General features: G+C 40.6%; 1 protein-coding gene across 2 annotated transcripts in view; it reads right to left on the bottom strand.

The window, feature by feature from the left end:
• LOC106579423 (actin-binding LIM protein 1) overlaps nucleotides 1-13,694 on the bottom strand; it is a 108,855-nt gene that overhangs the window by 44,434 nt on the left and 50,727 nt on the right. For both annotated transcript variants that reach the window (XM_082965930.1, XM_014159326.3), the window contains exons 3-6: nucleotides 11,301-11,484; nucleotides 10,866-10,978; nucleotides 2,183-2,309; nucleotides 1,895-1,988 (exon numbers count right to left, since the gene is read on the bottom strand). In XM_082965930.1, coding sequence (XP_082822056.1) covers nucleotides 1,895-1,988; nucleotides 2,183-2,309; nucleotides 10,866-10,978; nucleotides 11,301-11,484 — 518 coding nt within the window. The remainder of the gene's footprint in view (nucleotides 1-1,894; nucleotides 1,989-2,182; nucleotides 2,310-10,865; nucleotides 10,979-11,300; nucleotides 11,485-13,694) is intronic.

Here is a 13,694-nt window from a genome sequence, read left to right as displayed (position 1 = left end):
ATATACCCCCTTTCTGAATGTCCGAGTGTGACCCCCTCCCCATGGGTTACTGCAGCTAGTGTTGCCAGCACTGCCACTGCCTGGGTGGGGGCACCCCACCGGAATCCCCACCGGCTAGGTACAAGGTCGTCAAGGTTCTCATTAGCAGCTTTGAGAATGTCCTTGTATAGTATACTCTCCCTTTAGGGGTCTTGGCTTTGCAGGACCAACCCTGCCAAGTAGGATCAGAATCTTGAGGGGTCAGTGCTGCTCTAGGTCTCTGACCGCATTTTGGCTGCATACAGGCCGCTTACAGCAGGCCCATAAAACAGTTACGGACTTCTCCTTAGTATCATTCAGGTGGGTGTCTACGGTAAAGGGTTGTGGACCGTTCCATCAATATAGGATCAGAAATAAATAAATTAGGTCATTTATTTAAAAAATGTAGTTCCCCATGATAGGACAATAAATAAAATAAATGTATAATTTATTTTAAAACTGTTCCACCACGATAGGACAATAAATAAATAAATAAATAAATAAGTGTATAATTCATTATAAAAGGTATATCCATCATCTGAACAACATTGAAAGCTCTCTCACACCCCCGCTCACAGCAATACATTGGTTCCGGGATATGCAACCATTTCATTTCTCACTCAAAGCCACACTTTCCCAAACATAACAAATAAAAATAAACACACACCACACCATCCACACATACTGTGCCTTCTGCTTACTGAGTTTTTATCTCCACCATGTTGAATTAGTGCTTGTGTGTTCCAATTAGTTATATTTGAAGACATATAGAAAAGCTATATTTTTTTATTGTATTGTTACAATCCATAACCGGGCTAAAATTGTGTTTCATTATTTTCCTCATCTATGAGAACTTTGTAATTTTTAAAATAACCATAGAGTAGTCTTTGTCTCTGAACAACTGGTTATCAATATATAGTTTATCGACGATGAGAGCTACTCGTTTCACTTTCAATCCATTTTCTTTCAAAATTGGATACAGAACTTTACGCCGTTCTGCAATTTCCTTCGGGAACTGATCATTCATGCCAATTTTGGTCCCAGCAAGTCTTTTACCCAGGCTTTTAAACATTTATTTTATCTTTAAAGGAAGCAAAATTGGCAACGATTGGGCATTCATATCTTTGCCCTCTCTGTCCGAAGCGGTGTACATGTTCGAGTTGGATTTTGTCGATAGCTTCGCGTGGAATCTGAAACGGTGTAAGGAGGAACTCTCTAACTACAGATTCAGGAACTTCTCCTTTCTCTTGGATACCTGTAAGTACCAGATTCTCTCTCATGGATCTAGTCTGTATGTCAAGTAAGGCTTCTCTCAGAACGGTGTTCTCCTTTTTAAGTTAATTCACTTCGGTTTCAATCTTATTGACTGTCCCTTTTTAGGTTGTGTGTTTCCTTCTCCAATGTCGCAGCTTTTTCATCACTCATCTCGAGGCTTGCCTTCAACTCTTTTATATCCTTACTGACTAATTCAAGTATACCCAGTTTGTCATTTATTGATTTTAACAGATCGGTTTCGACCTTCACCATTCCCGGTGGTGAAAATATTAAATCGTCTATCTGTAGAAGAGTCACATTTTTCGTTTAGAAATCGGTTCCCCTGTCTTACACTCCGTCATGTTTGGGTGTTGCTTGTTTTCGTAATATTTGTCGATAAATGTCTTAAGATTTGTTTTGTGTTATTATCCAGATTGAAGGTTATCACCCACCAGATTGTGTAGTGCTAACATTTAGTCTAACTTGCCGATATTGAATATTATATTTTTATCTTGAGGTGCTCTACATAACTTCGTTCAGTCCGCCATTAACTTTCTCAGTCACGTCTCCTCCTCTCTCTCCTCTCTCATGATGAATGTTAGGTGATTGGTGATTGGCTTACCTCCAGCACTTTGCCTGTGATAAACTGCTGGCATGCCTCGCACTGGACCCCAAAATGGATCTGGTAGTCCTTCTCACAATAGGGTGCGCCATCCCTGGGCAAAGCGATAGAAGAATATAGAGAGACTGCATTAATAAAGGATAAAATAGAATAGTATATTTCACTGTGTCTGCAAGTATGTTGTGTGTATAAAATAATAGAATAGTGGGTTTTACTTTGTCTGAAAGTACACTGTGTATTTCATTATGTGTGTAAGCATTTAATGTGTATAATAGTTGTTAGACTTACTTGCTGATGTACTCCCCTGTGAGGACTTTTTGACAGGCCTTACACTTGAAGCAGCCCAGGTGCCACTGTCTCTCCAGTGCTAAGAGAGCCTGACCATTCTTAATGTCTCTACCACAGCCCGTACAGCCTGTAAAACACACGCACGCACACATACACAAACAATAGTTTACATCTATTCAAAACTTATACGCTAGATGGTGGCAGAGGCTCAATAGCCATGGCTTATTTGTGGGTGCTTTAATCTTCCGTTAAGGTATATTTAAGTGATAATGCCTAGAAGTCGGTGTTTGTTGGATATATTGGCACCAAAGCCCATCTCATTCCTTGTAAAAACAGACGAGAATGGTTTAAGGTATGTTGTTCATAGCCTGTTTGTGTTATTTCTAAGTTCACTCTTAATTAGGCTACTGGAAAACAATATAACAATGACTTCGTCTCGGGACCAACACCCGTGCCAATAGATCCAAACAAACACCGGCTTCTCGCGCATTATACGCCATTATCACTTAATTACCAAAAGCTTATCCAGGCGATCTACAAAGAATTAAATCACCTCTTCCTAAGCTCCCAGTCATGTCATAGGATCCCAGTGTCATCCCATTACATGTGTGATGACACACTGAGTATAAAGAGCTTGAAATGATGACATGAGGAAAATCAGCACCCCTTATTTATGGCTAACCCTGTATATCCTCTCTGGGGTATGTGGGACGCTAGTGGGACACACTTGCCAACAGCCAGTGAAATAGCAGGGAGCCAAATTCAAAACAACAAAAATCTCATAATTCAAATTTCTCAAACATACAACTATTGTATCCCATTTTAAAGATACACTTCTCGTTAATCCAACCACAGTGTCCGATTTCAAAAAGGCTTTACGGCAAAAGCATAACATTAGATTATGTTAGGACAGCGCCTAGACAAGAAAAACCACACAGCCATTTTCCAAGCAAGCAAGCCTTCCTTCATGAACTGGCCTCTGTAAAATGGTATAGAATCAGCTTGGTGCCCTTTGTCGAAGACGCTTGGACCTTCTTTTTTTATATTTTCAATGGTATTGTTAACAAACACACCCCCATAAAGAAAATTAGAATTAAAAACAGGTTCAGCCCGAGGTTCGACCGTGATCTTGCAGAGTTACTCCACCTCAAGAATTGCATTTGGCAAAAGGCTCAGCACACCCATACTCAGGCTGACTGCCTCTTGTTCAAGCAAATGAGAAATAAGTGCACTCAGGCTATCCGGAAGGCCAAAGTTAGTTACTTTAAGGAGCAGTTCTCTCTGTGGGTCTAACCCCAAGAAGTTCTGGAAAACAGTTAACTTTTTAGTGACAGGGGGCAGTATTCGGAAATTCGGATGAATGACGTGCCCAAATTAAACTGCCTACTACTCGGGCTCAGAACGTAGGATATCCTCTTCAGCGTCTCATCCCGTCAGCGGGATAAAAATCCAGCGAAAAATCATATCGCCATTAGCATAACAAAATTTAATAATTTTTTTTCTTCGTTTTATAGATACACCTCTCCTGAATCGACCCACGTCGTCCGATTTCAAAAAGGTTTAACAGGAAAAGCAAATCATTAGATTATGTTAGAGGAGTCCATCGTAAAAAGCAGCAACATAGCCATTTTCCGACCAAACACATGCATCACAAATAACCAAAAAACAGCTAGATGCAGCACTAACCTTTTACAAACTTCATCAGATGACACACCTAGGACATCATGTTACACAATGCATGCATTCTTTTGTTCAATAAAGTTCATATTTATATATGAAAACAGCATTTTACATCGGCGTCTGACGTTGACTAACTATTTTCCCGTCAAAAGCATCCGATGAAACAGTGCTACAATTTACTGAATTACTATTCGAAAACATGTTTAAAATGTAATATTGTCATTCTAAGATTTATAGATGAATATCTGTTGAAAGCACCTGTCATACCAGATTTAAAAATAACTTTACTGGGTAATCACACTTAGCGATTAAAGGGGATGCGATACTCAGAAAATGAGCTAGTAAATACAGCTCGGCGCCATCTTGGAACAATCGCATATCACATCTAATGTTGTATAATATTGTCAATAATCCCTTACCTTTAGTTGTCTTCATCAGAAAGCACTTCCAGGAATCCCAGGTCCACAACAGATGTATTTTCGGTCGAAAAAGTCCATCCTTTATGTTCCATTAGCTTGCTGATGTTAGTGCGTCCGAAGGGCGTAACCAACTAATCTGCCTTGCGCGCCACAGTGGTTTCGATATAATACTTTTTTTCACATTTAGGTTCGTTCAAACATGTCAAACGTTGTATAACATAATTCTTCAGAGCCTGTTTCAACAAGAGAGCCAATAAGATTCGAGGGGGACGATTTCAATGTGTTTCAAAACGTTTCCAAAAGTGGGGGTAGACAGACATCATAATGGTGATGGCCCTCCCGCTGTGACCAATTTCCAACGCGTCTCATTCACTGAGTTTCGACAGTAGAAGGCTCAAAACACTTTGTAAAGACTGGCGACATCTTGTGGAAGCAATAGGAAGTGCTCAATAAACGATATCTCACGGTGTGAATTATAGGCGACGACGTGAAGTTGAGTCCACAATTCAGAATTCCACTTCCTGGTTCAATCGGTCTCGGGGTTTTGACTGCCATATGAGTTCTGTTATACTCACAGACACCATTTAAACAGTTTTAAAAACTTTAGGGTGTTTTCTATCCACAGGTATTAATTATATGCATATCCTAGCTTCTGAGTCTGATTAGTAGGCCGTTGAAAATGGGCACTAATTTTTTCCAAAATGCGCTGTGGCGCCCCCTATCCTAGGGTAACGTCAAGAGGATATGCATATCATAGTAGCCATTTTCCAAGCAAGGAGAGGAGTCACAAAAACCAGAAATACAGCTAAAATTAATCACTAACCTTTGATGATCTTCATCAGATGGCACTCATAGGACTTCATGTTATACAATACATGTATGTTTTGCTCGATAAAGTTCATATTTATATCCAAAAACCCCATTTTACATTGACGTGTAATGTTCAGAAATGTTTTGCCTCCCAAAACTTCCGGTGAATGTGCACATCAATTTACAGAAATACTCATCATAAACGTTGATAAAATATACAACTGTTATTCAAAGAAATAAAGATACACTTCTCCTTAATGCAACTGCTGTGTCAGATTTCAAAAAAGCTTTACGGCGAAAGCAAATTTTGCAATAATCTGAGTACAGCGCTCAGACTTCAAAACAAGCCATACAGATACCCACCATTTTGGAGTCAACAGAAGTCACAAATAACATTATAAATATTCACTTACCTTTGATGATCTTCATCAGAATGCACTCCCAGGAATCCCAGTTACAGAATAAATGTTAGTTTTGTTCGATAAAGTTCATCTTTATGTCCAAATACCTCCATTTTGTTTGTGCTTTCAGTCGAGTAACTCAAATGCACAAGTCAAAAAAGTTATATTACAGTTCGTAGAAACATGTCAAACGATGTATAGAATCAATCTTTTGTTATCATCATAAATCTTCCATAATATTCCAACCGGACGATTCCTTTGTCTTCAGAAATGAAAAGGAACACACCTAACTCTCACGGGAATGCGCGCGATTGGGCTCATGTCATTTTTTCAGTCATCTGACTCCATATGCTCTTATTCTCTCCCCATTCACAATAGAAGCATGAAACAACATTCTAAAGACTTCTGACATCTAGTGGAAGCCTTAGGAAGTGCAAAATGACCCCACATACACTGTGTATTAGATAGGTAATCACTTGAAAAACTACAAACCTCAGATTTCCACACTTCCTGGTTGGATTTCTTCTCAGATTTCTGCCTGCCATATGAGTTCTGTTATACTCACAGACATAATTCAAACAGTTTAGAAACTTCAGAGTGTTTTCTATCCAAATCTACTAATAATATGCATATCCTACCTTCTGGGCCTGAGTAGCAGGCAGTTTACTACGGGAACGATTTTCATCCGGACGTCAAAATACTGCCCCCTACCCAAGAGAGGATATAAGCTAACTGGCAACACAGAGAGAAACCAGGGTCGTGTTCATTTGACACCTAACAGAAGAAAACAAACTGAAACAGGAACTTGACTTGGTACACTCAGCTCTTTTTAAAGTTCCAATGCAGCCTTTTTTTTAATCTCAATATCAAATCATTTCTGTGTAACAATTCGCTTTATGCATGCCCACTAGCCTATGTATTTTGGCAAAAATTACAGCTAGCCCTTGATTACCAGTATTGCGCACTCATCATCTTTGATACAATAGCTAGCTAGCAGGGAAAGCATAAATTGTCAGTCAAACAAATCATATTTTTATTAGTACATTTTTGTTATATTTTTTGTTCCATTATAGCCTAACCTCAAATTAGTTCAAGCAAGGTTTTTACAATTTTACGACATGAAGGTAGCAGTACAGCTGAGCATTGCTGTGTCCCACTGTGTGCGGCTTCCTCCAAGATCAACTCCATGTTGAGCTTTCACACCTGCACTGGAAAAATTGATGTGAGATTCAAGAACACCTCCCATACAGGGGTCTGCAGCTGCCACTTCCAAAGTAATGACTAGATCGAGCCTTTACCTCCCACTGGACGTCGGCTGCTCAAGAAGGGAGCTCTCCCCACCCTGTTCCAGTGGAATGACTATTCTGTTACAGCGCCAAGACCTGGGGTATGGCAAAGGAGAGAGCAACCAACTTATGAAGTGGCTCAGGTGGATGAACGACTTCCTCCACCTGTATCATGATTATTGTTCAGCTGCTGACCTGGCACTGGAGCCAGGCGAAGATCTTCATAAGGAGGTAGTGAAACTGAGGAGACAGGTGGAGGAAATATCTGTCTGTCGGCAAATTCTGTTTGGAACGATTTTGCTGCTTCTGACACACGGTTCTAGACAACAATGATAACGGTAATGATAATAATATAGAGAGGATAAAGAGTGCTGCTTTGCTTCTATAAAATGAATACTAAATGGTATCAAAAGGTCATTTAAAACAAGGTCTAAATAGACTGAGACCAAAACTGTGTTGTGGCTTGAGTAGAAACAATGTGTAAAAATAAGCAAAAATAAATGCTTTGTTTAATAAAGGCTTTAAAATGTTTGCACAAAAGCATTGCCTTAATCTTTGTTGTAGGTAACAATAATAACAATAACAATAATATTTTCTTTTCTCATCATTCCTTAATTTATCTGCATTTGTCTGGTGTTATTTTGTTGCCCTGGTGGCAATAAAAGGGTCTTGTGTCTTACGCCTCAATCACACCGACAGTGTCATTGCGTTTTGGTACACCAGAAGTACATTCATTTCCAATGGAACAATGCGTTTGCTTTGCAGCATTGCGTTGCAGTGTGTTCTGTGTGGTGCATACTGTACGTTGGATTTATAGAACGTACAGTATGCATCAAATTGTATGTGTCAATGAGTTGACAGAAATGGTAGCAGAATGTGAATGTTCAACTTTTGTGGTACACATATCCAGATGATGCTGCGTACCATTTTGCGCAATGACGCTGTAGGTGTTATTGACGCGTTATATACTCCTGGGTAGTACTTCCCTCTGGAGGCAGTAACAGCACCTAGGATTAGATATCAATTACGTCATTCTCCTCATTCATCATATTTCCCACTTCTGACATACACTCACCGGCGAGTTTATTAGGTACACCACCCCGTTCACGAAAATGCATCGCATGACAACAAGTTCCATTTACTTGAGTGGCCTGCACAGTCCCAGACCTCAACCCAATAGAGGATCTTTCGGGATGACATAGAACGGGCTGTTTGCAGCATGAATGTACCACCGTCCAATCTGGACCAACATCCCAGTGGAACATTTCCGACACCTTTTAGATGCCCCAAATCATTCAGGCTTTTCTGGAGTCAAAGGAGTGTCCGACCCAGTACTAGATGGGTGTACCTAATAAACTGGCCTTTGAGTGTAGGTTTGCGAAGTATGCCCACCTAATGGCCTCCCGGAAGCTCATCGAACTGGCATCCCATAACATGGTACGTGTGACCATAGCAAGGGCAGCTGCAAAGAGGAATGAGGTCACACTACTTGAATTTACCTTTGCATTTCCTGGTAATGTTAATCATCAAAGCTACAACTGACCTTAGACAAACACAGAAGGGCTAAATGCCACTTTGACAAGCTTGATTCTACTTGAATCTACTTTAAGCCATTAAACCAATCATGATAATGCATCTTTCTGGGTTAGGGAGGGAAGATAAATGATTCACCGTTATAGGTGCATGATTTATCTGCCCTCTGGAGGGTTGATCATTTTAGTTAAAATTTTGCATATTCATGCATCATATTCCTTTTTTCTCTTCATAATCCTTTTTTCCTGCAGTCCATATACATGTTTTTCCTTTTCCTGACCCATCTTTCACTAAGTCTGAAGTAGGGATCTGGCCCACAGATTCAACATCCACCAGTCGACTGTGAGACACATCGTGACAACATGGGGCAACTTTCCTTACACAGTTCTTGGTTCAGTGTGTATCTGGATGTCCGAGGAAGCAGTAAGGCTCACCTGTGAGAGGAATTCAAGGAATACCCAGACACACATGGTGATAGACTGCACAGAGTTGTGTTGCCAAACACGATCTTCTCTCCTGCTTCAGAATGAAGTCCCACTGCACTTTCAAGGCGATGATTGGCATGGCACCACATAGTAAAGGGCTGAAACAAAGGTGTTTGCACTGAGGTTCTGTAAGTGACAAGGAGATCCTGAAGCAGCCTGGCATCGTGTCTGTGCTGAAAGCAGGGATGCCCATAATCGTGGACGACTGTGTGCCCTGCAAGGTCTTAAAACCGTCTTTCCTCTCAGAGGGTACAGATGCCAGCAGCAGAAGTCAAGGAGACGCAAGCCATTGCTCGGCTGAGGGTCCATGTGGAGCGACAGATTAGCAGAGTGAACGAGCACAAGCTGTTTGACATGGTCATCCCTCTCTTCATCACTGGGCGCATCAACCAGCTCTACACCGTTGCCTGCCTCCTCGTCAACTACCGGAATGGGCCCTTGGTCTAAGCACTGGCAAAGGACTAGTGATGCTGTCAATTTCCGTACTATTAGACTGGTAACTGATTGCCCTGTTTTTGCCTCTGCTTCAGTATACAGTGCATTCGGAAAGTATTCAGACCCCTTCACTTACTCCATTTTGTTACATTTTTTTATTATTTTTATTTCACCTTATTTAACCAGGTAGGCTAGTTGAGAACAAGTGCTCATTTACAACTGCAATCTGGCCAAGATAAAGCAAATGGAACAGTTACACATGGAATAAACAAACATAGTCAATAATACAGTTGAAAAAGTATATATACAGTGTGTGCAAATGAGCTAAGATAAGGGAGGTAAGGCAATAAATAGGCCATGGTGGCGAAGTAATTACAATATACCAATTAAACAATGGAATGATAGATGTGCAGAAGATGAATGTGCAAGTAGAGATAATGGGGTGGAAAGGAGCAAGATAAATAAATACAGTATGGAGATGAGGTAGTTGGATGGGCTATTTACAGATGGGCTATGTACATGTCTATGATGTGTGTACTGGGAGCGGAGTCAGGTGCAGGAGAGCAGAGAGTTGTGAACAGGCAACACTTTATTTAGGCAGGAGAAACCAACAGACGGACGCCACTGTGTGGAATCCTCCAACCAATATGCTAAAGTTCAAAACGCGCAACCTGTCACAATAATTATGTACAAACAAATAAACATACTTCGTGAAATAAAACAGAATAAACGCACACCAGAATAGCCAGTCAAACATGACGCGTAACACGAAACAATCTCACACAAAGAAACAGAGGAATAAATACATGTAGTGTGATTGGGGAATGAAAACCAGGTGTGCAGGGAACAAGACAAAACAAATGGATAAATGAAAAATGGAGCGGCGATGGCTAGAAAGCCGGTGACGTCGACCGCCGAACGAACAAGGAGAGGAGCTGACTTTGGCGGAAGTCGTGACAGTACAGGTGCAGTGATCTGTGAGCTGCTCTGACAGCTGGTGCTTAAAGCTAGTGAGGGAGATATGAGTCTCCAGCTTCAGTGATTTTTTTTTTGCAGTTCGTTCCAGTCAGACAATTTTAAAGCTGTCAAAATTTACAAAAATAGCTTCTTAGCAGAGAGCAATTTCTCAAACAAGAATTTTGCTTGGACTGTCTGGGAGTGGTCCGAGTGTGGAGATGTTATTGGCAGAGGTTTGGAACGCTCTAACTAATTTACCAAAACTCCAGCCAGTCAGTAGTCTCCCCTCCTTTCTCATCCCCTCTCAGAGTCAGTAGTCTCCCCTCCTTTCTCATCCCCTCTCAGTTAACGTACTGTAGAACTAGGTTAGAGTAGAATGATTGTGAAAATATTGCTCAGCTAAACTGATCCCAGATTTGCCTATACAGCACAAACAGATCTAGGACCAGGCTATGGCTGAGCTGCAGTATAGATGGAATATTGCTGTACTTATTACTGAATACTTTATAATGGTTACTAGTAGTTTACAGAGTTCTGGTGGCTATCACAGACAATGGGTTACACACATCATATGAACTCAAATAAATTGGTTGGTAAATTTTTTGGGTACTTGAGATGAAGTATTAGTTCAGTGTAACTACAGTACTGTAAGTATAGTGGAGACAGAGGCTACTTACAGTTGGAGTCCATGAGGTCTTTGCCAGGTCCTGGGGACGTGGGCTGGACACAGTACTGACACAGACAGTCTTTGCCATTGAAGGTGACCCTATCCCCAGCAGGAAATGGTTGTCTGTGGGAGAGACAGAAAGATACATGGACTAATGATCAGACACCAGACGGATATAGACAGATGTGTAGCACAGGTCACATTAGGGTACATCAGTTTGGGAATTATTCAGTGTATTGATTAACAGTGTATGATGAGGTGAATGTGTGTCAGCATTGTTGGAGTGAGCCAATTGACCCATTTCAAGACCAACGCAATCAATGCAGACGAGGATGCAGGCATGATGATAAGAGGAAAATGAATGTGAACAATAAGAGTAATGAGATGGATAATGAGTAATTCTGCTAGCTCTTGACCAGGGCTCATTTGAAAAAGAGATTCTTACTTGCAGATGGTGCAGACAAAGCAGGCAGGGTGGTAAGTCTTGCCTAGGGCAGTGACCACCTCTCCCTCCACAAAGTCCCTACAGCCGTTGCAGCGTGTACCATGCATTCGCTGGTAGTCCAGGGTACACAGGTAGTCTTCATTTTTCATGAAGAAGCCTCCCTGAGCCAGGTCACAGCCACACACTGCAGGGTCGCAACAGAAGTCAGTAAGTCATGCTATTCATCTATCCTCCTTGCATATATATATATCTCGCAGTTGTAAATGAGAACTTGTTCTCAACTGGCCTACCTGGTTAAATAAAGGTGAAAAAAAAAATATATCCATCCAATCATCTGTGGTAGAATTACAACATTATGTTAAGCACATTACTTTTATATTAAAATGTATTCTTACATTACATTCTCACTGTCTGAGAGGAGCCTTAGAGGTTTAACACTGACAGTCGATTTATGATGGTTTGGTGAGAAGACAACATTCCATTCGATGAGTAGTGTCTGTGAAATGCTGATCTGTCTGCCAGAGTGAGGAGAACCCTCCCTCTAGGTTATTAATGAATACTGGACTTCATAAATTAAGGGAAGGACCTAGTGTCCCATGTTGCATTAGTATGTTTGGATATTCAAGTAGTAAATGACCTAGAGATGGTTATTTGGCGACATGTAAATCTTGCTGTCTGTTGTATGAGCGCACAATGTACCTGTGTATAATTTCACATATGTTCTTTGTTACGAGGACTAAGGAAGACTATAAAGAGTTGTAACCGAACCCTGCTTATTTGGGCTTTAACGGTCACCCAATGGTGTAGAGTTAACGCTCCATTACTGCAGTAATTATTAATAAAGTTTGATGGTTTTGAGGAAATCTGAAAATCCATTTGTTGATCTTCCATGTGTATGACTGCAGAAATGTGTGTTTGTGTCTCCAGTAGATTAGGCTACTTACTGTATGTCACTTTGACAAGGGGTATGACAACAAAACAATTAAAAAAGTCAAATGCCAATACCTCTGTGGATATGTAAGGTTAAGTATTGATTGTATTTCCAGAGACAAGAACAATATCTTCCACCTTCAAATAAATCAATTATTAAGATGGCCCTTCCTGAGGTCTTCCCCTATGGGATTGCTGGCACTGCTGTATTTTGCACTTGTAAATAATGAATGTATTTTTCCACATGTATGTTTTGGGATGTACACTAGTGTCTATTAATAACAAACTGTTGTAGCCCTTTCCTGCAGTCAATAACCAAATACACCCTCTTTTGTTATTTATATTTTTCATTCTTTCATAATTAATAAAGATTTTTTTTTTTAACTGACAAATCTGGTGTTTCTATGTCAAACTGTTTTGTTATATTTCAGTCTTCTGTGATGTATATAAAGTGTAAAATTGGGATGCTAATTAATAATGTAATACATTTCAACTATATATCTGACAAGGTACAGGTCTGTTCTTTTTTTAAAGCCCATAACCATGTGTGTGAGGTGTATACTTTTGTTTCAAAGTACAGATTTGTAGAAACTCTGTGTGACCCTGATTTAGTCCACTGCAGCTAAAGGTTAAGTGAGATGTAGGCATTGGTCTGATACACATTGTTTGAAGTACAATAGGCCAACATAGCTACTGTAGTAGGTCAAAGCTTTGTGCTGGAAAACCTTGAGGTCCTGGGTGGGGCAGCTGTCAAAAGCATTGCACTGCAATGCAGAGGCACTACTACAGCGAGGCTGTGTCACAACCGACCTGGAGCCCCATAGGGGTAGGACGGCGCACAATTGGCCCATTGAGGATTTGTAGAGATGAGCCAAGGGACCAAATTCAGGGAGAAAATGAGGTTAAAAAAAAGGTGTCAAGTGTCAAGGCCAACAGTTTACACAGATGACTTCATCCATGTGAAAAACCTTCCATAGCAAAATAAAGCTAGCTTCCTTTCCTTGTAGTTTGACTCTAATCCGACTGGTGTTAGCTGGGTTCTAGCACTGTTGCTGTGCAACCCAAGTGCTTTGGTCCAGTTTTAGAACTCTTGAGATTCAGCTGAAAATATGTTAGCATTGTCAGAAATGCTACGAAAACGTAGCACATCATTGGTTCTTAATGGACGGAAATGTGCATGTGAGATCGATAAATGAATAATGTAATAAAAACTGTTGCACCTACAAACGTATTCAGTCCAAATGGATCCAAGTCTAATTGTTACCTTATGGACGCTGTAGCCTCGTTTTAATCCGACGTCTAGAATTTGAGCTTGGTTCGGGCAAAGCATTGTCTGACGACTCTAATGCTAACGACGCTGTCAAAAAATACAGTATAGTGGTTCTCGGTAACGGCGGGACTGATCATGACGAGAGGTGGGGAGTGTGTTGTGTGGGTTATCGTCTATCGACGATGATTGACAGC

Source organism: Salmo salar, chromosome 19, assembly GCF_965601325.2.
Source record: "Salmo salar chromosome 19, fSalSal1, whole genome shotgun sequence".
Classification (NCBI taxonomy): Eukaryota; Metazoa; Chordata; class Actinopteri; order Salmoniformes; family Salmonidae; genus Salmo; species Salmo salar.
Note: the sequence above shows the minus strand (reverse complement) of the source record. Positions and strands in the feature narration are given on the sequence as shown.